The 26,221-nt window shown below is 38.7% G+C and overlaps 1 protein-coding gene across 1 annotated transcript; it reads right to left on the bottom strand.

The window, feature by feature from the left end:
• Positions 1–871: 871 nt before the first annotated feature.
• On the bottom strand, positions 872–24,717 carry MLYCD (malonyl-CoA decarboxylase). The gene is made up of 5 exons (XM_049805806.1): positions 24,119–24,717; positions 14,244–14,356; positions 12,785–12,941; positions 12,132–12,281; positions 872–2,316 (listed from the first exon to the last, which is right to left on the bottom strand). Exons 1-5 carry the CDS (start codon positions 24,668–24,670, stop codon positions 1,783–1,785), a joined length of 1,506 nt encoding a protein of 501 aa, XP_049661763.1. The 5' UTR covers positions 24,671–24,717; the 3' UTR covers positions 872–1,782.
• Between the last annotated feature and the right edge of the window lie 1,504 nt (positions 24,718–26,221).

Genomic DNA, 26,221 nt, shown 5'->3' on the forward strand with positions numbered 1-26,221 from the left:
TCCTAGTGAACATTCAGCAAGCTATTCAGAGAAGGTGCCAAAAAAAAAACTAACCACAACCCCAAAAGACTTAGATTTCGGTTTACACCATATTGCCCCTGCTAGATGCACCAGAATGCCACCACCACAGTTCAAGGGGAACTCAGCTTTTCCTTAGTGGTTTTGGGCACTGAAAAATTGCTGGACACATCTTCCTTGCAAGGCAATGATACAATTTTTATTTTTTTAAAATCTTATCTGATCAAAATCAGTAAGTTAACTTTAACCTGTTGATGTATGAGAAAACTGTTGACTAAATAGGGTGCCCCTTTTTTGGAACTATTCTTAAAAACATAATGAAGGCAACATGGCATCGGGTACTTGCCACTGCTAATGTGGCATCACTGCCACTGATGTATAAAAATGTGTTTGCTCCCAAGGGAATAACAGGCAGTGCACGTACCCTGTCCTTTAACCATCAGTGTTGCAAAATCTACCATGAACAGAAGTTAAGTCAAGCCTTTCTCTTCTTGAAAGATATGTGTAGTAGATTTCTGTAACAGGTTACCAGCTTGGAGGATGGGATTTTCTGCTGATAATATATACAAAAAAAGTGTATCCAATTACATAATTTCATTCTAGGAGAAAGGCTAATTGGACACTTAGAGCTTTCTTCACTTCTGTTTTCATACATGAGCAGGACCTCTATCACTTTCAATTCCTCTTTATAATTCTTTTCTTGAAACAGGACTGGAATTTGACCAGACATGGAATAAATCAGAAATTGCACAACACCATGAAATTCTGTTAAGATGGTTCTTCTGCTGTGGTGATACTGTTATCAAGGAGAGCTGTTAAATGAAGGAAGGTACATGCTCAAATACACAAGATATGATTTACTGAGAAAGTATATTTTATTGATTGACAGGTCACACCTACCTCTTTATTAAAAAACCTCTTTATCAACTTAAAAAAATTACCAGAGCCAAAGTATAATATACATATTTAGAAACTTCTCAACTGATGCCTAAGTATCAGTCTCTCTTTTTCCTCTCTCCTATATGAACACTTCCTTTTTGCTTATTATATTTTAGCAGACAAAAGTGCAAATATAATACTACATACCTGCTGCACTGAGAGATCCTGATTTTTCAACCACATTAATGTAAGGCTTTTCCATGCTCCAGCAAAGCAAGGGTTCAGTGACATTTTTAGTGGGTTTGAAAAAGGAAAATGCCAAGAGCTTTTACATAAGAGTTTTTGAGGGTGAAAAAGACAGATATTATTGAAATAAAATTATACATTACTGTTTTGCGAATATATTTGCCCAAAAATTTACCTTCATTCAGTACTTCTTTCCAGGTACTTTGGTACTGAACAATCTATAGTAGTATTATGACAAAGAAGAGCAGCTCCTTTCCAAGTTTATACAGGTTTATTATAATATAATAATATATTTATTATAATTATTATAATATAATAATGGTACAGCTCAAGCATTTTCTGTTCAAGCTACCACTGAGTTGTAAATGATTTAGAGAATTTTACTCACCTTTTAATACATCCCTCCAAACCATTTGCACAAAACAGATGTCTAGAACTCGCAGTGACTCAATCACAGACAATGATGTTTTGAATATATGCAACATAAGCAAGACAACTGATAATCCAGATAACTTTGCATCGTATTTTGCTGAGTAAATTTGTTTTACAAGGGACATTCTCATTTAAATATAGGCACTGAAAAATATTACAACTCTTTATAGGTGAGGAACACTTGTTCTTAGTTTTTGTAATATTTTATTAAAGCTTGCTATTTTGCTGGAATTGAGACACCAAGGAAAGAACCTGCTCTGAGGCTTTAATTTGTTTAGTCCCCAGGTATGCTGCACTATTGCTCGCTGTATCCTCTAAGAAATATCGGTAGTTTACCATCATGCCACAAGAAGCAGCAATGCCCCGAGGGCTTGTGTCCGCCATCCAGTTTATCCGCCACATCACAGAGCCATTCTGAAGATGAAAATTGGCTACTGGATTAAGAGCATAGCCACGATGTTTCTCTCCGTACAAATACCAGGCACAGAGTCTCATAAATGGTAAATGAAACACTTTAACTAATTTTTCTGATCTCACCCACTCATTGTTATTTAAGAGTTTCTTTAGTGTTTCAGTAGTAGAGTCTCCTGTGATCTCAGAGATTTCTTGCCATTCTGATTCTGTAAAAAGTTCATTTCTTTCCAGTTCTTTTGTTTGTGAGGAGAGGAGACCAACAAGCCATTTTGTGAATCCTGGGATAGGTGAAAGAGTAGAAAAAGCTTTTATCTGAGGAAGTTCTTTCTGCAGACAAAAGGAAAGAAAAAAAATTCATTAGTTTTGTCATGATTGACAATGAGAAGTTTGAGTGAAAGAACAACTGATACCCTTTACTTGATGTCAAGCAAAGACTAGGGATTCTGAGAATTAACTGATACACATAGACAAAAAAAGAAATAAAAAAATCACCCTGCCAGTAATAGGTGCACTTGAAGCACAAAGAAAATTTTAACCCTGAATTACAGTCCACACACACAATCTATGTAAATGTACTTATGCAGTACTTACCAACACTACGTTCTGGTATATCATTTTATAGGCGGAAATAAAAAAATACAATCGCATGCCATAAAGAAGTTATTCTGAGGAATAATTTTTTAAAAAAATAAACATCCAAGTTTTCAAAACCTTTTAAATATAATTTATTTTTCATACGTAACTTTCTTTTTTTCTTTTTTCTTTTTTTTAAATCAAGGGCAGTTAATTATTTTAGTCTATTGTAAAATCAGGAGAGGTAAGATTTCTAGACTTTAGTGGACAGAAGTATTTCCTGAAGTTATAAAAAGAGGTTCTTTATACAGGCTAGCTACTGTCCATGCTATTCCCAAACTATAAACTACATCGATAAAATAGCAAGATAAGAAATACATACTTGCAGTAAAAAATTAATCACACAGTTTAATACTTGCTTTAACAAAATAAAACTTCTTCTCTACTCCTGCTAATTTATGAGTAAAAACTGTTAACTATGTAATCATGTAAACTAAAACATACATAAGGAAAACCGTGTGTTAGTTTTGGGGCATGCCAATGTGAAGAATAGGGAAGGCTGTTAAACTCACTGTCACTTGGAATTAACAAAAATTATGTCAACCCGGCTGAAGGAGTAGGGGGGCAAGGAACAGAGGGAAGACTGAGCTGAACTGAAACAACCACAGTGTTGTTTTAATTATTGTTCATATAGGAAGAAGCGGTGAGAATCAAGACATTTATCAACATTACAGAAGCATCTTAATGTCAACAGAAAATTGCCTTTAAATGACTACAAAATACATTTTTTTCTACTTTGAGCGTTACCGAGATAACCATTAAAAAGTCATCATCGCTCAGGTACTATCTTACACTAGCAAATGTTAATGGAACGCGTGCTGCTAGGTTGTTTGAATTGCACCTGCACTGCTGCATCCTCAGGTACCGCTGTGCTCCACACAACGCTGCCATCTGCATTCTGTTTCAGGAGGATGCAGAAGCCAGGGAACACAGGCCTGGCATACCTCTTGTTACAGACTGGAGCCAAGCACCATTTCTAATAACTTTGATAACTGGAATAATATTCAGCTGGTTATTTACAACATCTTTTTCCTTCCCACACAGGGCTTCCCAAATAGCTTACTGCTGTTCTGCTGGCTTCCGGCACTACGATACACCAGCCAGCTCCAATCTACCACCTCTTCAGTTTTGTGACTTATAACTGCAAAAACTGGATAACCTCACTTGCTCCCCTCATCTGAAGTTCTTTTGAGTGTTACACAGATAACATAAGCCAAAGAATTCTTTTGGGACCGGACAGGGACAAGAGAGGCAGACCAAGTTACAAAGAAACACCCCATTTCATCTCCTTAGAGAACTGGATAAAGAAAAAAGCAATTTATTTTATAAAAACACTCATTTCTGTATCTTACTGAACAAACCAACCATTTTTGTATTCAGAGCACCCAGGATATCCTGACTATGTCATATTCTCAACTGCTACAGCTACCATGGTCAGGTAGCGCAATACTAGTAAAGCACTGATCTCCTATGACTTTTTAAAGTTCCACTAAAGGACATGAAGATATTTTATTTTAAGAGTAATTCTGAAGCATAAGTCTGTAACAAGATCTGTGAAATACAACTATCAGATTTCTTCGTATATGCATTTCATAAAAGAAAAAATACTCTTTTGTAAATCTACAGAAAGAGATGTCTGTGGAAGGCAATTTCTGCTGCTATCTTAGCACCTCTTTGTACAATTTTACAGAATACAGCATTTATAAAACAAAATAGTTTATTAGGGTTGTGCTTTTACTGCAGACCATGGCTACAAGTGGCATGGATATAGAAAATGTTTTAATTAAAAGAATGTTTCTTGGAGTAGACAGTTCAGCCTTTTTATAAAAGTTTCCCCTGTGCTTTTGAAAAAGAGAGCAATGACCACAGTAAATTAAAAAAAAATATTTGGGGGCAGAAAAAGGGCAAAAATGAGAATAAAGCAAAGCAACTCTACAGACTTCAGAAATCTTTTCCTTCCCAGTGCCATGCTAAATACTTGCCCACGGATATAAAGACTATTTATCCACAAATCAATTCAAAATAACTTCTGAAATTTGAATACAGAATCAAATGCACTCACTAAACTTCCTTTGGTCACCTTTCATCTGCCTCCTTGTAGTATTTCTCAGTCAAGGAGTATATCTCATCATGGCATGCGTAATCCACTTTTCTTTAAAGCAGCAGGATCTTAACTAGTGTGGTAGAGTTATACTCAGTTGCCCTCTTGTCAGCCACACTTTCCTTGATTCAACGCTAGCTCCCACAACACTACTTGCACAAAACCACAGAACCCCTGAAGAAGGAGGAGGGAGAAAGGCGGCACAGAAGTGAATTTTTAAAGGCCACTGGAAAAATACTTCAAGATACTTCTTCCTGGAGAAAAAGCTGATAACTTTCAGTTTTGTCAAGATGGGAACGAGCAGCATCACTTGCTACCTTCATTTCTCCATCAGCGCACTGAAAGCTGACCAGTGGTGACTTTACTGTGACCAGCCGTAGCTTAGTTGCTGAGACAGTCTGCTGTTAAGTCATTTGAGTTTTTGCATGTCAGCTCTTACTGCGGCTAGATGAATTTCTGCCCAGAAGGGAGGGCCACAACTCCCTTCTGAAGATTCAATGACCCAGTGCTCTTCTGCCTGTCCACACAATAATGATGGATGACAACTCAGCAACTGTCTGTGATGTGATAGACCTGCAAACGAACCTTAAGGTACAGAAACACAAGCCTGTAATCTATAATGACAAGTACCCTTTTCACATCAGCATCCTTAAGCAGCAGCAAGTTTCCCCCAAAAGAGACTGGATTTCAAAATGGGGTTTCATTCTTCTAGGTCTTCATTCCTGTTGTGCTTTAAAGTTCCTCTTTAGTCCATAATACAGAGAACACATGAGACAGGGAAAATCGGTATAAGTTTTCAAATTACTGACCTATCATTGAGAAATCCTAGATGTGCTCCTAGAGGGATTACAGATGTTACTATTGTGCAGAGGGGGTGAAAAAGAAGAGAAAGAAGAAAAGAAAAAAAGAGAAAGAAAAAAAAAAAAGAGAAAAAGGTTGTTAGAGGCTATTTTCCTCTAGGTAGGGATTCAAAGAATACAGGATGTGTTTCTTTTTGACCTGGAGATAGGACTACGTTCCTTACAGGTCTTCCTTTTTTCTAACTGTATTACTCATCCTATAAAAGACAGTGCCTTTGAAAACATATTGCTTAGGTCTCTTTCATGAATTCTTCACAGATATTTGGGGCTAAAACCTGAGAGTGGAAGAAGGAAGATAATGCTGAAATTTGAGAAGCAGAAACTCTTCTTTCTGGTAAAAGGAAAAACTGGTTGGACCAAGAGAAAAGGCTGCTTACCACAAAGTCAAGTCTGGAAGTCTTCTAAAGCATCTCTGTTAAGCAAGCACAGTGTTTGAAAATACTATTTTGCTACTGAACAGAGCTAACAATCAGGGCTTTGCGCACAGGAGTTGAGCCATGCCCATTGCTTCCTAGGTTAACAATTCCAATCTCATCTCCGAGCTTGCAAAGCCAAGAGGGTACATAAGCACCATCCACAATGACAGAAGCGAGAATGAATGACTTCTTCCTATATTTGTGTATTAATAATCACTGCAAAGTTCCTAATTAAGTAACTGACATTTTGCTTCCTTGTGATGTTGAGTGCACTTTGTTATCATTCACTTTCAGGAGTGACCTGTTCACTAAGCCCAATGCAAGATATTTATCAGCAAGTTAGTAGCTCCTACTCTATTAATAAATACAAAATGGGAAATTGTGCATATTTTTTACTTCTTAGGACAGATAAGACATGGGAAAGTGACCCCATTTTGAAACTACAGTACAGACTACTACATATCTGATAAATGCTTGAGTTTAGGAGCTTATCTGAGGCGGCCGTTTCTTGTAAAAAAATAAATAGATGCAGCAAAGTGTGCACATTTCTGTTGCTGCTAAATTCATGTGCTAGTTTCTAAGGCTATTGGTGGAGATACATTAATGTTTATTTTCTTGTCAGAAACCCATACACCATTAAGAAACAGCTGCTCATTTTGTTTTGGGGTAGATTTCTGGGTTTGGTTGTCTCTTAGGGTTTGGGTTTGGCTGGTGGTTTTTTTCATTGCAGAAGAGTGCAGATTTCTCCTATTATCCATATCTCCTCTGAAACTGTCTTGCACTCTGAAAGCTGTAGTCCAAGGTCACATTTTTCATCAATGAAAGCAAAGCCTGTTTTGGAAATTATGATCTCCCCAGGTCACCTAGATCAAATTAAGGTAGCAATTATCAACAGCCCAACCAGAAAGCTAAAATCTGCCACCAATTGTTAAGCATTCTATTGAGTCACATAGTAGCTATCAGTTTTCTCCCCCAAATGCCACAGGCTATAAAATTCTAAGCAGTTTTCTCAAAGGCTTCACCACAGTTATCTGTGTCTGTCATCTGCAGACCAAATTGCTATGATGTACCTTCTGTGGAGCTACAGACTATTTAGAGTGGCTATAAACACATTCTGAATTAAATGTCTGTCTAATGAGAAATCTATCTGTCTATGTGTTCACCAGCACCTACCAGCTTGCTAGAAATGCATCTGCCTGCTGTTTTCCAGCACCCTATTTGGGGTTTCTTTGTTTTCTTACTAGTTGTCTGAAATTGTTTCAAAATTGCAATTCATTTCTGGGAACAACACAAGGTTAAATTTAAGAAATACATGAGATTATTTCTGTTGTCTGCTCCCTGTTTTATATATATTAATATAACCAAGAGACTACACAGAATACATAGGTAGCCTATTCTCAGATTTGTATAGGCAGACCTGGGACCAAAGTGGTATCAGTGGACTAATGAATTCATCCCACTACTTACCCAAAATAAACCAAACAGGATATGCTCAGATAACAATAGAAGCTTGTTTACAAACCCCTTCTATATTATTTGTGTAGCAAACTTTTGTCAAGCAACTACCAAAAAAAATAAAAACCTCCTATTTAGAGCAGCACACTTCTCTCCCAGGATGCCCTTTGTATGCGACACAAGCTACACCCCTAAGGTTCTATTCTGATCTCCATTATATCCCTCCCCTTTACCCAATTATGTTACAATACCTGTGGCAAATGCCAAATCATAATGTCTAGGTAGAGATTAAGGATTCAAACTGCTAACTGAGCACATATAAAGAGATGAAACTGAGGACCCATTTCTGTGACTCAACTTCATACGTCCTCCATCTGCTTAAATTAGTAAAAGTCTCAAAAGCAGGGGCCATTAACTTCTATGCAGTGCCTCAAACTAACAGTGCTTAACATTGAGGGTTGTAATCTTCGCCAGAGCCTCTACTGCTGCAGTTTTCCTAACAGTCCTAATAAAACCCCATTTGCAAGAAATACTTTCATGAAGGAATCTGTACTTGGCATTCTTTGAAGGTGAGAACTGCTACCCTACACATGTTCATGTCTAGCAGTGCATGTGATCAGTTCAGGCAAATTAGCAAGAAGATTTCTAAAAAATTAAGCTCTGTCTTAATTGTCCATTAATGAGATTTTAAGGAATCTGGTACTAACTGAATTTATAGACATAACTTTATAATGTAGATACCTGCTAGATCAATGTTTCAGTACAGTTTTTAAAAATCTTGCCAAATAAAGGCTTCAATAGTGGAAAAAAAGAGTGGCTATTAGCCTGTTTCTAACTTAGTGCATGTCTTTTTCTGATCTAGTGATACACATTCATGACAGGTCCAATTTGGAGTTTTCCTTATGAAGAATGACAGCTGAGAATTCAGTTTTGAGGTTACAATGGCACTTACAAGTAGAAGTGTCAGAGCAGGTTAAGTTAAGGCAAATTCAGATAAAGGATTTTTACTACAGCATAAAAAAAAGTTTTAAAGAGTTTGCAGTGCCTTGGGAGAATACAAATCAAATAATGTTCTGCAGATCAAACATACGCCCACAAAAGTTAACTCAAACAAATGGCAAGTTATAAAACTGTATTAATCATCAACAATTCAAATATAATGAAAAACAAAATCCTCAACCCCTTCAAATGGTCTCTTCCCAAAGCATTTTATTATCAGTTAAGTTAAAGCGAGTCTCAACTTATGTAACCTGGAACACTTGGTGGTTTAGCAGCACTTTAAATAAAGATTTATTGCACAGCCATACAAAGGTTGTATAAAAAAATCCTCTTCCTATCAGAGACCTCAACTATCCATTTTTACGAAGGCTGCTGGAAGCCTGCTTAATGAGATGTAATTTTTGACCCAAGATTTTTTTGCTGAGGCTATACTGTTTCAGCTACTGTCACCAAGTCAACTCAGCACTACTGCTATACCATTTGTCCCTTTTAAAGTAAGTGACTATAATGCTGCTCCAAAGAATTATGTCCAATCTGAACACAGACAACCTTGGGAAGTCCTTTGCTTACACCTGACCAGAGAGAAAGAGAACACATGTACAATTAATGCGCTGAAGTAGGACTTCCAGAATTTTGGGAGACAGGTAAAACAGGGTAAAACAGGCTGCCAAGAGTATTACTCATCATCACATGCCCTGCCTTTGTCCTGAAAAATCTAACTTTGTAGAAATTTCACAGTGTAAGTATTCTGAAGCTGAAATACTGTGCTGGTTTTGGCTGGGATAGAGTTAGTTTTCTTGCCAGTAGCTAGTATGGGGCTATATTTTGGATTTGTGCTATAAACAGTGTTGATAATTCAGGGATGTTTTAGTTACTGCTGAGCAGTGCTCACACAGAGCCAAGGCCTTTTCTGTTTCTCACCCCACCCCACCAGCAAGTAGGCTGGGGGTGCACAAGAATTTGGGAGGGGACACAGCCGGGACAACTGACCCCAACTGACCCAAGGAATATTCCAGACCACATGACGTCATGCTCAGCATAGAAAGCTGGGAGAAGAAGGAGGAAGGGGGGACGTTGGGAGTGATGGCGTTTGTCTTCCCAAGTCACCGTTTGGTGCGATGGAGTCCTGCTTTCCTGGAGATGGCTGAACACCTTCCTGCCCATGCGAAGTGGTGAATGAATTCCTTGGTTTGCTTTGCTTGCGTGCGCAGCTTTTGCTTTACCTATTAAACTGTCTTTATCTCAGCCCACGAGTTTTCTCACTTCCACTCTTCTGATTCCCTCCCTCATCCCAACCATGGGGAACAAATGAGCGGCTGCATGGTACTTAGTTGCTGGCTAGGGTTAAACCACGACAAATACACAGGGCTTCTCTCCACTGACACGTAAAGACCCCTGAGATGGAAGTCACAACATTTACAACAAAAGCTGAATGAGCAGGCATTACGGAAGCGCATCAAATAATTCTGATAACAACAGTATGATGATTCAGGGTCACTTCACAGATGCAAAATACATAATGGGAGATGGCTCTTGCAGAATTCAAGACAACAAATTCAAGAACAATACTTCGGAATGAAAAGGAAGAAAGCATGATGGAGTGGGAAGAAAGCAGGAAGAAGAAAAAAGGAAAAAATATTAACAACATCAAAGAGTGGAAGAAAACTATTCGAGAACTACATCCATCATGGATAAACACTCCTGGATTATCCTTTACATCTTTTTTAGCCCTACAATGGTACCCCAATAAGGTTTATCAACAAGAAAAGGAATGGTGTAGACAATACATGGAGGTTGTTGTACCTTTAATATATATAGATAGATATAGAATAAATATACATAGGCAGTTCACGTTTTGCTACAACTCCATAGTCAAGTAAGTGCGTGTCCAATTCACCATATAAAACCTTACTAATAACAGCACATTTTTCGTAACATCTTACAGCAGTGTATGAAATTTAAGTAGGGAGGAAGCCCTCCATCTTTGGCACTGTATTGAAAGCACTTAGCTGTCAATATCAAGTAAGTTATTTAAGCTTGAGGCAATAATTTTATGATTAGAATCTATTTAAAGGCATCTCAGCCAAGTGTTTCCTATTCATCATGTATTTGATGAACACTGAAGGGCTGGATTTTACAACATTGAAACATAGAAACCTTATTGTAAGTATAAATAAGAAATACATTCTTCTGTAGGACACATCAAATTTTAGAAATTGCACATAGGTTATCTAAGTACGGTATGCCTATTTTCCTTTATAACTTCACTCATAACTTTTCTAGTGTTGTAAGCAATTTAGTGATGGACAAATATGTTGTCAATAGGATTATTTTATAAGAGCAACTCAATTATCCAGAAATTATTTTTCAGATGTGGAAGCAGATAACTGCATGAATTTATTCCAATTTCCCCTCAGTCAAGATCAGACAGATGGCACAGCCTAATTATACCTGGACTACTGCACTTTAGACAATTAATCTAAAAGCCATTCTGAAAGCAACAAGCAACAAAACTCAGCCAAAATATCCATTAAAAATAAAATAAAATAAAAAACTTCAGGGCAGCCAGCTATGATTCAGTAGTTGACTAATCAATCATTTTGTAGTAGTAAGAAATTTGGTGCATCCAATTTTAAGTTATTTTTGCAAGTATAACTGAAGTTCTAAATCACAGACAATTTTCCAGACATCATTACTAATCCAGATGTTGGAACAATGAATATAAACACAAGTAGTGATCATTACTTTTAAGTGAGAGCTTTGTTAATAATTTAAGTAGCAAAGACTACTAAATAAAATAATGTACTCAACACAGGAATGTGACTGTCTCTTTCACACCACTCCATGTATAAATTAATGAATTTTCATTCCTTTCTCCAGTTGCTTGGAAGAAGGTTCTATAAGAAGAAGTCCTAAAACTATCAACAATAATCCCATAGCATGCAATGATATTATAAAAATTCATATAAGTGACTTGCATAAAGCAACTGATTCCTGTGACTTTCAAATGTTAAAGACATCTTCTTTACTATACTGCAAGAAATGCTCAGGCAAAGAAATGTTTTTGTTGGTTTTTTTTAAATTGACATATTCAAGGCAAGCATGCAAACTGCATACATAACCCATGGCAATTCAATATAAGAAACAAGAAAACGAATTAATTAATGTAAAGGAATTATCTTTGTTACTGGAGCAGCCGTAAGATTTTGAAAAAGGAACAGCCAGGTACATTCAAGAGAGAAAATGTTGATCAGGGGCCTGGAAGGGAGCCTGTTAGCATGCATTAACAATGCCCCACCCACTCAACTGAGAGACAGTAGTGAATTAGATGATATACTACATTGCAAAATACAGCTATATTAAAGGTAGCTTCAATAGAACTATACTAATTTGACTTTCAGGCAACCTATACACATGATTAGGCAAACACAAATAATTCATGCAGTACATGTCAACTACGTAATACCATCTACATCTGGCAGACATTAACCAATAGCAGAAAATGGTCTTCCAACTTTTTGCACATCTTCAAAGGTTGAACTGGTAAGAAGCTACGAGTGTACGGGAAGACCTAGCAGCTCCTTGCCTTGAGCAATGACACAAAATGGAACCTAAAACAGCAATGTAAGGGGAGCACATTTGCCAAACAGCATTTTAAGTACACCCTGCCACACCTACCTGCAGCTCTTTTACGACCCGCTTGATGAGGTAAGTCCCAAGTTCCACACCTTGCAGTCCCTGCTGAGTCAAACTGATTGAGTAGAAAATTGCTGTTGTAATTTTGTCTGTATCTTCTGTTTCTAAAGGCGGCACTTCTTTCACTATGGCCTGGGAAAATAAGAATAAAGAAAAAGTAGTAGTTATTATCACCATTATGGGGGAGGTGGCCTTTCTTTTTAACTTTCAAATGTTTTAACACTTTTCCCCACTGTTTTATTCACTACCCTCTGTGAAAAATAACAAAAATCTAATAAAAAAGTAGAAAGAAGAGCTGCTTATCCATTAGCAAGTGCAGGAAATAATTGTAACGTGGTTTACGTTTTCAGAAGTAATCACAACCGCTTTGAAGTTTTAATCTCATTTGCCATCTTTTCTTATATATTTCTTATCTTTTCTTTTTCTTCTTGCACTTGAGCAAAACCCCAGAATCTCAACTTATATAATACAGGTGATATACAGATATCCCTGCAATTTTTAAGTGCCAGTTCTCTCATCTCTTAAAAAAATTTAAAATCACAAATATTCCCAAATTATAAGGAATTACAGATTTTAAAGTAAGTACACTGCAATTTGAGCACTTTGCTGTGTGCTAAATGCATCAGTGACTGTACCTGGATGCTGCTGGAGATATCACTGGTTAGTGCAACATGCAAGACTATCAACGGTTCTCCTGGGATTGCACAGTGAGAAAAAAAGTAGCATCTTCTATATGACCCAACTCGACGCTTCATATCAACCCAGTTTCTAACAGGATGCACAGCTTCAGAACTCAATGAGAAAATAAAAAGGGTAAAATTATTTTTTTTTATTATTTAAAAATAGAGGTCAGCTGCCAGCCCTACAAGCACAGTACTTTTCCCATTGGTGTCAGTGACAAAACTCTCCAATCAAAAAAGGAGAATCAGGCTGTAAGTGAAAAAAATAAAATTTGTCAACAAACTGTGACAAAGCAGATAGTAAAGGCATATTGCATAGCCGCTCTTTCTAGTTTTCTTTGGGGTATACTTATTACATATCCGAGATTTCACTTGCATTTTCTGTTCAGTATCAGATATCCAATTCAGATGACTAAGTCATTGAATGAGTCTGAACACACCTCTAAGGAATTAGTTTTCCCAAGCAACAAAGTAGTTTGTTAGCACTCACACGGCCATGTCTTCAACCAATCATTCAAAATACATTTTCTCTATTGCACATTGAAAGTCTAGTGTGTTTGCCAAAATACCTTGAAGATTAAGTAAAATATTACTCATTATTTTTATTTTGAAAATTTAGCTTGTACAAGATCTCTTTTCTTTGCCTTATCAACATTTAAGTCATGTACTTTCAGAACTCTATGGAGATTTCTTTTTTTCCAAGCCTTTTATATGACAAAATGCCACACAACATAACCTTGATTCAGTCATTTCCAACTTCATCACTACAACTTTGAATTTGACAGAAATTCAGAAATAAATGTTGTAGATTTTAAGGAGTGTTTATAAAAAGCAAGGTGCTCTCTTCACGCATAATTTACAAGTGATTTCTGCACATCTCACCAGTTCCAGCCAGGAAAGGGAGCCTCACTACCTTAGAAGTAAAACATGCTCTTGAGTGTTGGGCACCCCATGCTGCATCAGACTTAAACACTTATTCCCCACCCACGCTGCTGGTGTAGACTGAGGGCAGAAGAAGGTGGCAGTGGTGATGGGGGCAGCAGCAGCAGCAGCACCTGTAGGAGGAAAGGGAGTGCAAGAAGGCAGTGCTGCAAGAATCTGGGTTTGTAGCAAAAGTAACAGCAGCACCTCTGGGAATGTGGGAAGATAACCGAGAAGGTTGGGAGAAGAGACAGCAGTCTACGAGTGCAGTATGTGAGCTAAAGGGTCAAATTATGGGACAAATGATCCCGTTTACCATTTACTTAATTCAGGTTTTAAAATGTGTTTTTTAGTGTGTTAAATGCAACTGTTCTTTAATTATGCTTTGCCTATGGTTCAGTATTGAAAAGCATCTTGCAAATAGTGGATCTGTGCAGTCATAAGCATTTCATCACCTTTTCATCAACGAGCGTTAGCAACTTTGAGCACTTACTCACTAATTTTCTGGAGTACTTCACAAGGTGATTGCCAAGTGACCCGTTCCAAGTTCAGGAATCCTGTCGAGAACCACTCTGAAAGCATGTTCTTTAGAACTCCATTCATTTCCTGCAAACAGAAGATGGACTTATCTGCTAAATATGCTAGGCAGAACATACAAATGTGAGTAAAGATAAACTTGATCATTTCAAACTACAACACTAGAAGTTCAAGGAAACTAATGCATCTGTTTGAGAAGATTAACCACATAATAGTACAGCTTTCCTCACACAGGACTAAAACAATGAAAATGTTTAAAGATACTGTCTATAGTAAACTGCAGACAAGCAAATGGAAGAAAATGCAAAACAACGTAGATGAAAAGCAGACAATAAGTAGAAGTATTTGAGCAGTCTTGACAATAAGGCCACTGCTGCACAGGTGCTCAGACTTAAATACCATGAAAAAAAATTATGGGAAATTTGATGAAAATAAGGACTTGAATTTCACTATAGTTTTCTACATCTGAATCTCTTCTGACCATTCAGCAGTTCATGCCTTAGGAAGACTATTAGTACTAGCTTATTAATATAAGAAAGCAACTCACCAAATTAAAATTTTCCAGGTCCTTACCATATTTTATTAGTCATCTCTACTATATTAAACATTTTTTCTATTGTTCTTTATGAAAAAGATACAGAACAGCTATTTACTCCTGTACATTCTGCACCATGATTAACACATGGAACTTTCTACTTTTGACAGATCTCCAAGGCACATAACATATGTACTGAAGGTGACTGGAACCCATACGGGCACGTTTCAGCATCAGTAAACTACAAAAATGCTTCAGTTTGGACTTTAGTGTGGATTGTACAACTCAACACAGGAGCTGCACATGCCCACTCAGGATGATAAATTAGAAAATTAGTGTCTTTCAACAGGATGCAGATAGGCTTTCTCGAATTTTTCTTCTCTATAAGTATGAAAATTTTGAGCCAGAAAAACAAAAGCAGCAGCATAAGACTACAGACCTCAAAAATCACAACAGATTTGGAACAGTACAATACAGAATTAAAGACAGCTATAGTATCAAAAACTTCCAGAAACACTCATCGTAATAATGAATTTTATATTCCCTACTAATTTCCTGCTGCCTATATTATTAAAGATTTTCCTGTCTAAAATTCTTTGAGTTTAGAAAGTATTCTTGAACTCAGCACAGCATGAATATCCCTTAAAGAGATTCTAGAGTCTATTTTTCTTTCTTACATTTGCTTCGTCCATGGGTCACAGTGTGCTACCAGCACCAACTTAGCAACAGCTTGATCAGAAACATAGGCTTACCTGAAACTAACTTAATAACCATCTATTTAAAAACAAAAACTCTCCACCTTCTATTCAGACCTGTATTAAATAGCCACTGCTGTACATAAAATAAATGAAAATTATGCTGCAAGGGACTTTAGCTTGCTACATTTAAGCAAAACAACAGAAAAAAGATATAAATCTGTCCAGAAAACACTTACTACTTAAAACATTTGTCCAAAAGTCAGATGTAGTCTCAGGACTGTCATAAAAAGGCAAAAATATTTCCTATTGTAACCTAACAAAGATGAAAGTTGTAGAGGCACTTGTCAAGAGACACACATCAAAGAAGGTTCCTGTCGGCCAAGGTAACTCCCAGAAGTATTCCAAGATTGAAAAAAAGGGCAGTTTTATTCTTTAATTCACCATACTAGTAAAACTAAAATTTTGAAACTCTGACTATGCTTGCAGCCAACTGAGATCAGATACTTCAATCTACACCAATCCACCCAAATTTAGAATTAAATGAACTCCTCCCATAACAACTCCTAGATTAAAGTTGATGGTAATAACCACAGTCATGGAGTTTGTAAGGTAAATTCATAACAAATCCTGGCTCTTTTCCATACCTAAAGTGCAGAGTTAATTTTTCCTTCAGTTTCCATTTTTCCTAACTACTCCTACACTTACTAAGTTGTGCTAGTGAAATAGGAAGGTTTTTGTTTGGCATCTATCTTTGTTTATGCAGAAATGGCTACTATATAAATATTCTAGAAGAAAACAGCCACTCATCTACATTTCCGTCATGTGTGAAAATTTTATGCTATCTTTCTATATTTTTTCAGTAGCATCCTCCAATATATAAGAAAAGAGCAGCTTACTTACTGAAGCGTAAATTGATGTATACTTCAAATAGTGAAAATGTCAAATGCATCGTTCCAAATTCAGGGAGTATCCACGAACTCTCCTGTGAGGTCAACTCTCCCAAGATTTGTAAATTATTTTTTTGTTGGTCTTTCTCAGTAGACCCCTCTTTCAGTTATATAATAAACACTGCTGAAAGTCTTCTGCCAAGTTGTACTTGCACCTGCACTTGTACTACAAGGCTGAACAAAGCCTGCATATGCTAGTAAAAAAAAAGGTTTTAAATTAATATGAAACTGAAATAATAATTAAAAAATTCCACCTTATGTACGTTTATAGGGTAAGCAATCTCCACTGGAAAACAATGGAAGACACATAATGCATGGCACCAGCATAAACCGAAACCTCTGAAAAAAATACTCATATGTGACTATCTGAAACAAGTACCACTGAAGAACTGAGAAAAATAAAGGATCACATTAAATTAAATCCACCCTAGGAATGGACACTCTTCACAATTTTTCACTGATACTTTGACTAAAAATTTCCTGCCTTTTCTGTCTCAAGGTAACACTATCCTACGCAACAGTAGCTGGGGGAGGGGGAAGAAGTAACATAAGAGATGACATTAAAAAGGACCAGATTAGGTATGTCAAAACTTTGCAGCTAGGATAGTTAAGAGGGACATTAGTAGTACACCTTCCCCTGCCTAATAAATGGATCTATTGCACATTTATAGCACGTTTGACGACTTGGGGGGCTTACCAGACACATGTTAAACCTGTGCTGCCTTACTACCTCAAAAAGAGCAGACTATTTCTGTAATAGGACATTACTGTAAAAAAAATGCATAATTACCATTGGCTCAGGGCACCTCAACACTTGATGCACTCTGACAATACATCAGTCAAGTGTTATTTAGAGTAACTGTAATCTACACTGGCAAAACTGGTTTTGCTGAGGCTTCTGGGCTAGTGGATTAAAGAGAAAGCAGCAGGTAAAACAAGAGCCCAGAACTGTCCCCATAACCGCATCTACAAAAAGGGCTCTTTCTGGCACAGCTAAGTCATGCAGGAATTGCAACTCCTGGGAAGTACAACTGAGCATGTACTGGCCTGCAACCTCAACAAGGCTTGCAACAGCAACAGTTTTATTGGGAAAAGCTGAATTTTAGTTCAAGTACTCTCTCATACACAGATTGGTCTGTCTTTTTTTTTTCCCCTCCCCCAATACATTTTTCCTCTTGGACTGTAGAGGTCTAAGTGTCCTAAACAAGTATATTCTGACTGTTTTGCTTATTCTGGCTTTAAGGTACTTCCCTTGTGAATCCTTTTCTGCAGAGCTCTGAAGTTTTTAGAAAATAACCATAAATCATTTTGGTCAAATATCCCTTGGTGTAGTGAAAGTCTCCAAATATTTCAGGATTGTTTGTTTTGTTTTCTTTTGTAAGGACACACTGTAAACCAGAAATATAAGCTAGAATTGTCAGATCTGGGGTCAAACTAACAGATTCCTATGGCTCTCTTGTCATCCATCTGCTTTTTGGAACAACATTTCAAGCCACAGTCTAGCAGCTAGGAGGGAAAACTGCTGACGGCTGCACTCCTTGCGACTCATTATTTTGAACACACTGCTCTGCATCTATTGGCAGTAACATGGCTCATATGGCAACGAGTGACTTGGGAGAAAGCCAGTGATACTACACAGAAACTGGTAAAAGTGGAAAACATAGGAATCATGCATTTTGCTTCTTTGAAGCATCTACAGGTTTAGCAAGCATGCTCCATATGATGGAACATAATGATGCCCAATTGAACTGAAGGCTACTTTTCAAGATGCAGAACACTTTATAGAGCTACTTTAGGTCCAAGATACAGCTGTATAAAAGCAGTGCAATTGTCACCACAGAAGAAAGTGAAACAGATGTGCTTTCAGTAATGATTTTCGAAAAAAGAAATATTGTTCATGGGAAATTACAACGCAAATCAAATAATCTGTCAGTCGTAAATAATAATGCTTTATAATACAGCAGGGCAGCATACAGGCCAAAGAAATAGCATAGTTCCAGCTGGAAGTGACCTACAACAATAATCTAGTCCAACTGCAGTTGTGTATGTTGACAAAATTTCTTAGTGAAGAAAGACATAAAACACTTTATACTATCCAAAGCTGTGTTTGATTCGAGTCATCTGTGCAAAATTCTGAGTTGTGTTTAATATCATAGTATACACTAAGTTTCTGAAAGGCTTCACTCCAACAATGACAGTCTAAAGTTAGGTTCTCTTATTTTGTAAATTTAGTGGCAATTCTTACTTTCATTTCAGAGGCCTTTCTAGTCACAAAATTACATCTCCAACATTTCATTAAAAAGAAAAAAAACCCCACACATTTATTATTCAGCATCCCAACTTTAAATTTTACCAACAAGACATACTCAAATTAGTATTTAAAATTACCAGCTATACTTCAGTTTCTATTAGCTGAGTATAATAAATTGTGATTTTTATTTTACTTTCATTCCATGTTCCTGCTACAGGACAGCAAATTACAGGCTTTTTCATCTTCACATCAGGTCCCTATTTATTGGGCAACAAATGTGAAAACTCTTATGAAAAACTTAAATTAATTTTTTTTTATTAAGAAAAACTGCCTCTCCGACGAGGGAACTATTTCAATTTCCCTCTTAAACTACTAAAAAATAAAATACCCCTTACAATGAAAATTCATACGCAGATATGTACAGATAAACATAATATGAAACAGCATTAAGTAACACTCCATGCATATCAAACAGATGCCTCAGTTATTCTTAGTTGCTGGTTAGATATCTGACAAGGCTACAAGAGGAGTATTCTGCCAGCCCCACAAGAGTCAAGTTTTTGGAATGTTTGAAGTTTTTAACCTGATATGCTTCATTTGGGCATACTGACTTACAGACCTACTCTGATATTGCCAAGTGTTTAAAGGTGTCTTTGTTTTTGGTTTGTGTTTTTGGGTGGGTTTTTTTACAAATTAGCTTCAAAATATACATACAGGATACCCCTAGTGAGATACTGAAAAATATACCCATCAGCAAAACAGGATTCAACAGAGTGACACAAATAAAAGGGGATTGGTTTTCTGATTTGTTTACTGCTAATAGTAACTAGTGCAGTGGTAATAGTAGTGCTGAAAACTTCCCCGGCTCTTGTATTTTATATTGGTTTATGTCTTATTCCTAAAAAAGCCCCACATTTTTATTTCACTCCCCCCCCCCCCCCATTTTTGCCCATTTAGACAATAAGTGTGCACAAGCATTTTCAAGTGACCTAATCACCTGCATATGTTATTTTTGTAATCTGTTGAACAAACACAAAATAGAAATGCTTCATCAACCAATATCTAACAGTCCAAGCTGCTTCTGTGTTGATATGTTTTGAGGAAATAGAAAAATATTTTACATTTACAACACAGCAGTGGGTAATTCTTGTTTCAATAGGTCTTTCAAAATGCAAAGTAAAAACTAAGGACTGTCTAAGAAATATTTTAGACAGTTTGGGCAAAACCAAAATCCCAGTAGGCCATATAATGCATTCTGTAATTTCACTCCAGCATCAGGAAGATCCATTTAATTTTATTTCCACATTTCCTTGTCAGTGCAGATACAAACACACAAAAGTTATAAAATCCTTGTTGCACATTTGTCTTTATGTATGTTAGAATTTAAATCATACCTACAATAATGAAATGCCTATACAGGACTTTTGATTGGTAAATACCAAACACTTTTTTCATAGAAAAACCTTTAACTTTCATTTGTTTCTCTAGTTAAGGGCTTCTTAGCTCTTTAAAGCAAACTGTTTCAATACTCAGGTTCTCCATATAGCCACTCTTTCACCGGAGTGAACAGATATTCTAACTCATTGATGGATCCTCATCAATGAGACCACAATTCTTTCAAAGCAGTACAACTGGGTGAAATAAATACAACCTTCTGTGGAGGTATGTAGGTAAGACATCTATCACCACAAATATTTCCCCTCCCAAAAAAGCCATGTACAGCCTACACACAAAATATTCTCCCTTAAAACCTATTCTACCATTTCCAATTCCTCTACTAAAATTTAAAACCATTTTCCTCAATTATACAAAGGTCAGTGTTCAAATCTGTGAGAAAGCTTTAAGAAAAAAAATAATTCAAGGAAAAGTCCAACTTTAGGTGCTTACTGTGTTTAGAAGTGGCTGCTATGATGGGAAAAATACCCAAAACAATTATGGTATTTCTTTTTTTTCTAGTAGACCAATATAAAAACAACAAGATTACAGATACACTCCAACTACTGCTTAATTATGGAAGCAGGTTTATTTATAAATCAATTTGACAAAAAAGCTATCTTTTTCATTATCTTTTGCCAGCAACTTGAACCTTACACTGACTTTTTCTAAATCATATGGAAAGATGAAGAATATTTTAAAAGCAATAGTTGAATGATTTGCTACCTGAAATAATAATGTTGTGAATTTTTCACCAGAATCCATATTTCAAATGCTGAAACTGAATAAGCAAGCAAAATATAAAAAAAATCTCAAAAGGAAAATGCTGGCACAGAAAAAGAAGTACTGCAGGTGAGAGGGTTCTGAACAGGAATAGGAAGAACTACACTCAGGAAACAGATTCTCAGCAAATTTCACTCTGTGCATTGCAAAAGCTCATCAGAAATTCAACTCATTTATAAAGACAGTGGAAAACGTGCATGTCCTTTGGTGGAAGGAAGGAACAGAACACATGGAAAGAACATAAGAGAGAGAGGAAAAAAATTCAAACAGCATCATGGAAAAGAATTACGCCCAGCTTTACTATAATTTAACTTTTCAAAGAACGTATTATGTGCCAGTATCATTTTTTTGAAATGGTTGTCTTAACATTATCCATGAGGCTTAAGATAGTAATAATTGATTCATATCTTTAATAGAAAAGAAAACCCACCTCTGGGACAGATTATTAAGAAAAATTTCTCTTCACCATATGTCCTCCACGTATTTTTGGTGGGACTCTTTGGAAAAAAAGGCTGTATAGCTTCAAAACTACAGTTTACCACTAAATTTTTGCCATCTGATTATCAAGAAACTTGTGTCAAGAGTATTCATCATCTTTCACACATCCACAGACAGACATTTACTATGTCATAACAACTTGTCACTGAGGATACCTATAATTTTTCTGTCTTGCTCTAGGTGATGATTCTGCCTTCTAATAACTAACTTAAATATAAACTAAACTTTATTTGCAGCATGTTCCTTCTCTTTGCACAATCTGTCATGTTAAGTATTTCCAATGCGCTGTTCAGGGTTTATGTTCAAGATCTACATAATTCTTCCAGGAAGGTAGTCACCATTCTTCTAAATTTCTTATAAGCCGTTTTTTTAAACCCAATTTGCCTTACATTAGATCCTGACAGCCAGGGCACTATGACTTCTGATTTAATGGAGACTGCTGAAATATTTCAGCAACTTCAGCTTTCAGAATCTTTCTAATAATGGGACATGTTTTGGAGTGCAGTGCCACTAGGCACATGTCACACAGTACATAAAATCAGACTAAGTTAGCCATTTGCATTTCTTCATTTACTTTAAACATCAATTCAACTTAAGAGGTGATTTATGAAAGAGACAACTGAGGGCACTATGAAGATGTGTATATTTGGGAGTAACTGAAGACAATACTACACCAGTTTGCAGCACATCATCTATTTTGTTAATGATTCAGGAACAGTGAAACCAATGGAGAAACAATCACCTGGTAATTTGCATCTTCTTGTTTTGAAATAATACCTTAAGGAATTCAAGCAGACAAGAATTCATCATATGTAATAGCGAATCCTGACGTGTTAACATCCATCCCAAGTTCCAGAGCTTTTCTATACCTTTTTTCGTCCCTTTCGTGCAGTTAGGGAAACCAGCAAAGAACCATTCTGAAATTGTCCACTACACAATCCCAAAATATATGTTGTATCATGAGAACAGTTCTCTACTCAGGACTCAAATTCTTTATCAAAAAGAAAAAAAAACTTTTAAGACCCCCCCTTCCCCCCCCCAAAATCTATAACCTGAATATTGTGCCATATAGTTTTCTATGTTCTTGACATTTAGCCTCAGAACAGGTACTACAGTATCTCACACCTATGGCTTAAGGTATCAAATCAAATACACATGCCTTCACACCACTTCCTCGCAAACCACTTGCACCAGCTAGTGATCAGCTCCATTGCAGAGACTGTCAAGACTTCCTGCAGGTTGGTACTCCCGTGGGTGCTCGTATTCTGATGCTTACTTGCAACAGGAGCAAATAGATTTTAAAGGCTGAGCAAGACACTTATCTCAGAAGCAAGACAGAACACCTTCCCCAGACAGACACACTAGCAAGAATACTGTCATGGCACATAGTTCTAGGTCTTGGTTGCTGTGGCAAACAGGTGAGCATAACCTAAATGAAACTCCAAACTGAAAAGAAACAGTATCCAGAGTAAATTCTTACAGCCAATGCGGTTATAAACAAAAACCAATGCAAACCAGTTCAAGCTTAATCTTTCCTTGCTTATGTGCTGTTTATCACCAACTCACATTTTTAGAATGCATCACATTTGAAAAATAAAACTGATCAACAAGTACAAAAAAGACTACAAGAACAGATATGCAGAACTAAGCCCAGTCACATGAGGAAGCCAAACATTTAAAAAAATATTTTGAGAAGACATAACAGAATGCTTACGACAGCCCTTTTATTGAAGCTTTAGTTTTGCAGACAGTATTTTCCCACTTTCAAATGGGTTTAGTATGTTTCTGAACATACTGTATTATTTGACGCATGTACATTCAGCTGTTTTACACATTTCTAGCCTGCTAATTTTGCAAATTCAGTCTGCTTTTACTTAAAATGATCCAACTGGATGTGGAATCTTACCAAGGCTGTTGCTACTTCAGTTACGTGATAACCCTGGTTAACTGACAGCACAGCCACCAAAACATCCTCTTCTTTTCAAACTTAATTTGGATCTAAACTTTGACAAACAAGTTATGGTCAGTGCATCTGACCAACTTGCCTACTTTCTTCACTGCCTTCCAGGAAGTCCTGTCACCTCCTGCCACTGTCATCTGCTACATCATTCCTTCCTCCACAACCATGTCACCTCGCTGCACCATGTAGCCACTGGGGATGTTCCACCTCACCTCTTTTCTATACCCGACTGAGCTAAGTCATGACAACTCCTTTCTCCTGTTGATACTCTTCATCATTAGCAGGACACGGCTGCTATACGTCACTTGTGGCCCTGTATCGGACTCAGGAGTCACACCACTACACGTCACTCCTGCAGTGAGCTCCCGATGCAGCTTGGCAGCCCCAACATCGGCTGCGTTACGCCACGCTGCGTCAGTGTGGCAATTCCTCCGCTGCCCTAACGCCTGCCCTTCACAGCCCACAGCCCACCCTCCCTCTCCCACTTCACTGTGGAAAGCCCGTTGCTTCACACCATGGGCCGCTCCCTTCCTGAGCTGTCAGCAAAGCCATCTCCCACTGCTGCCATGGCCTGTGGGAAGGGATTCACTCGTGTGCCACCGTGAAGACCCCCACAGCGAATGGGGTTCATGGGACGCCCTCCAGCCCAACGTGGAGAGGCTCCACGAGTGGCAAGCCCCAAATCGCATCCCCTCGGAGCCACCCACCCCCAGCCCAGCTCTCACCTTGACATGAGGCCCGTCCACCGCCTTGGTCGCCAGCCCCTCCACCAGGTCGCCCCTCAGCTCCACCAGGAAGCGCAGCCCGCCCTCCAGGCGGCCCAGGTGCTGGAAGAGACCCCGGTACTGGGGGCTGAGGTAGTAGCGGAGCCGGTCCTCGGCCTGCAGCAGGGCCCCCAGCTCCCTCTGCTGCTCCCGGGCCTGCAGCACCTTGGCGCTGAACTCCGCCACCAGGCCGTGGTCCACGCCGAAATCGCGGGCCAAGCGGGTGAGGAGCTCGGCCCTGGGCTGCCCGGCCCCCAGGGCGCGGTAGTAGCGCACGAACTCCGCACCGCGCAGCTCCGCCGGGGGAGGCGCTTTCTCCTTGGTCTCGTAAGGCGGCAGCGGCGGTACGGAGCGACTCAGCAGCTCCTCCATGCCCGCCACGGAGGCGGTGCTGGAGCCCGCCGGGCCCCGGCGCAGGCCGGCCGCCACCGAGACGCGACGCAACCCCCGCGGCGCCGCCCAGGGCCCACGCAGGAGGGGCCGCGGGCTCAGACACGGGCCCAGCCGGCTCATTCCGCCCCTCACCTCTTGCGACAGGCGCGCAACACCCTCCACCGGGGCCAGGCCGCAGCACCGCCTTCGGGGCCGCGGCGGGCGGGCTGATTGGCTGGCATCGCGGACTGCCAGCGATCCTCGCCAATCGAAAGCGAGGAGAGTGTGGCGGGGTTAGGAGGGGGGGTGGCGGCCGCCATCTTGAGCGTGGCGCGCAGCGAAGGGGTCACTGTGCCTCCTGCCGGGGTGGTCGCTGCGGCCGGAGGCGTTCCCGGCGCTTCTTCATGGTTCCCTGAGTGCGCTTTCCCTTAGCCTTCACTGTACAACCCGTTGGCCCCTGTATCTTTCTCCCATTTTTCCCCTACCCACCACTGTTTATCCTCACAGCTCACCTGCACATGAGGGAGAGGCCTGAGGTGAGGGTAGGCTAGGCCATGGCCCTGAGAGAGTTCGGATGGCATCAAAGATAGCAGTGGCATCCAAAAAGGTTTGTCGCCACGGTCTTAGGAGGTTGGCAGGTTTCGGCTTCTGGAAGCCAGCCAGCTGTCGGTTTGAGCGGCTGAGCAGTGAGGGTACAGGGGTTACCGCACAGTCCCCAGAAACCCAGGCTAGGCCTGCTGGCATCTGATTGCTCTGAAGTAAGTGCAGGAAACCACACAAATTTGGTGGTGCAATTTGAGGACACAGTGCTGGAAGTAGCGTGCCCTTTGAGACCTGTAGCAAAAAACTCCAGTCGTGAGCCCAAAGTCCTCTAAAGTGCATCAGGACTAATCATGAATGTAGCTAAACGTACACATGCTGCTCCCAGTTCAGTCTTGCAAAGACGTATTTACCTCCTTTTGACATCCCGTGTCATTGCTACTGTTACATGCCCATTAAACCAAGCAAAACACATAGGTTGGATTGATATCCGTGAGATTAGAATTGAGCACCAATTGTCCTGACCTTCAGAAGCACAGGGAATTCTTGATTCTCGACATTCAAAATGAGAATTGAGGAGGGAATCAAGCCCTCTCTACCAGTGAAGAGACAAACATAAAAACAGAGCACTACCTAATTACTCTATGTTAGAGCTTCCCAAGGAAAAAAAAAAAAAAAAAAGAGCTATGTGAGCAGTATAGCCCTGGGGAACTGAGGATCACAAGCTAAGCTAAGATACCCTCAAGAGAGGGAAAGCATGACTCAGAAACATTACAATATATGAAAAATACTTTTTTAAAAACATTTGAATACCCCAGGCAATGAATTAAGTTTCACAAATTCCCTTAACAGCTTTATAACTTTGTTTTCAGCAAAAGTGAAAGCCCTCAAAAGTTGCCTGGTTAGTCCTTCAGCTTCACCTCTGCAGGAAACAGGCTGTCAAAGAAAGCTTCTGTCTATGTCAGATTCCCAAGCTAATATTTTCAGAGACAGAGGAATGGGTAAGTAAGAATTTTCACCAAATAACATGATGATATTTGTATGTGCACTGTTTATAGACAGCAATGCTGCATTTTTAAATGGGTATCCATTAGCCAAGTACAACTTTTTCCATTTGAGAACCAAAATAAAACATTTTTAGCAGTGCTTCAT

This window comes from Accipiter gentilis, chromosome 7, assembly GCF_929443795.1.
Source record: "Accipiter gentilis chromosome 7, bAccGen1.1, whole genome shotgun sequence".
Taxonomy (NCBI): Eukaryota; Metazoa; Chordata; class Aves; order Accipitriformes; family Accipitridae; genus Astur; species Astur gentilis.

Bases quoted from the DNA above. Each gene is read 5' to 3' on its own strand.
- MLYCD (XM_049805806.1), bottom strand. From the start codon at position 24,670: ATGAGCCGGCTGGGCCCGTGTCTGAGCCCGCGGCCCCTCCTGCGTGGG. The intron at 12,282-12,784 runs GTACAGTCACTG...TTATTTTCCCAG, and splicing joins ATATCTCCAGCAGCATCCAG to GCCATAGTGAAAGAAGTGCC. The intron at 2,317-12,131 runs GTAGGTGTGGCA...TTTTGTCTGCAG, and splicing joins GGGTCGTAAAAGAGCTGCAG to AAAGAACTTCCTCAGATAAA.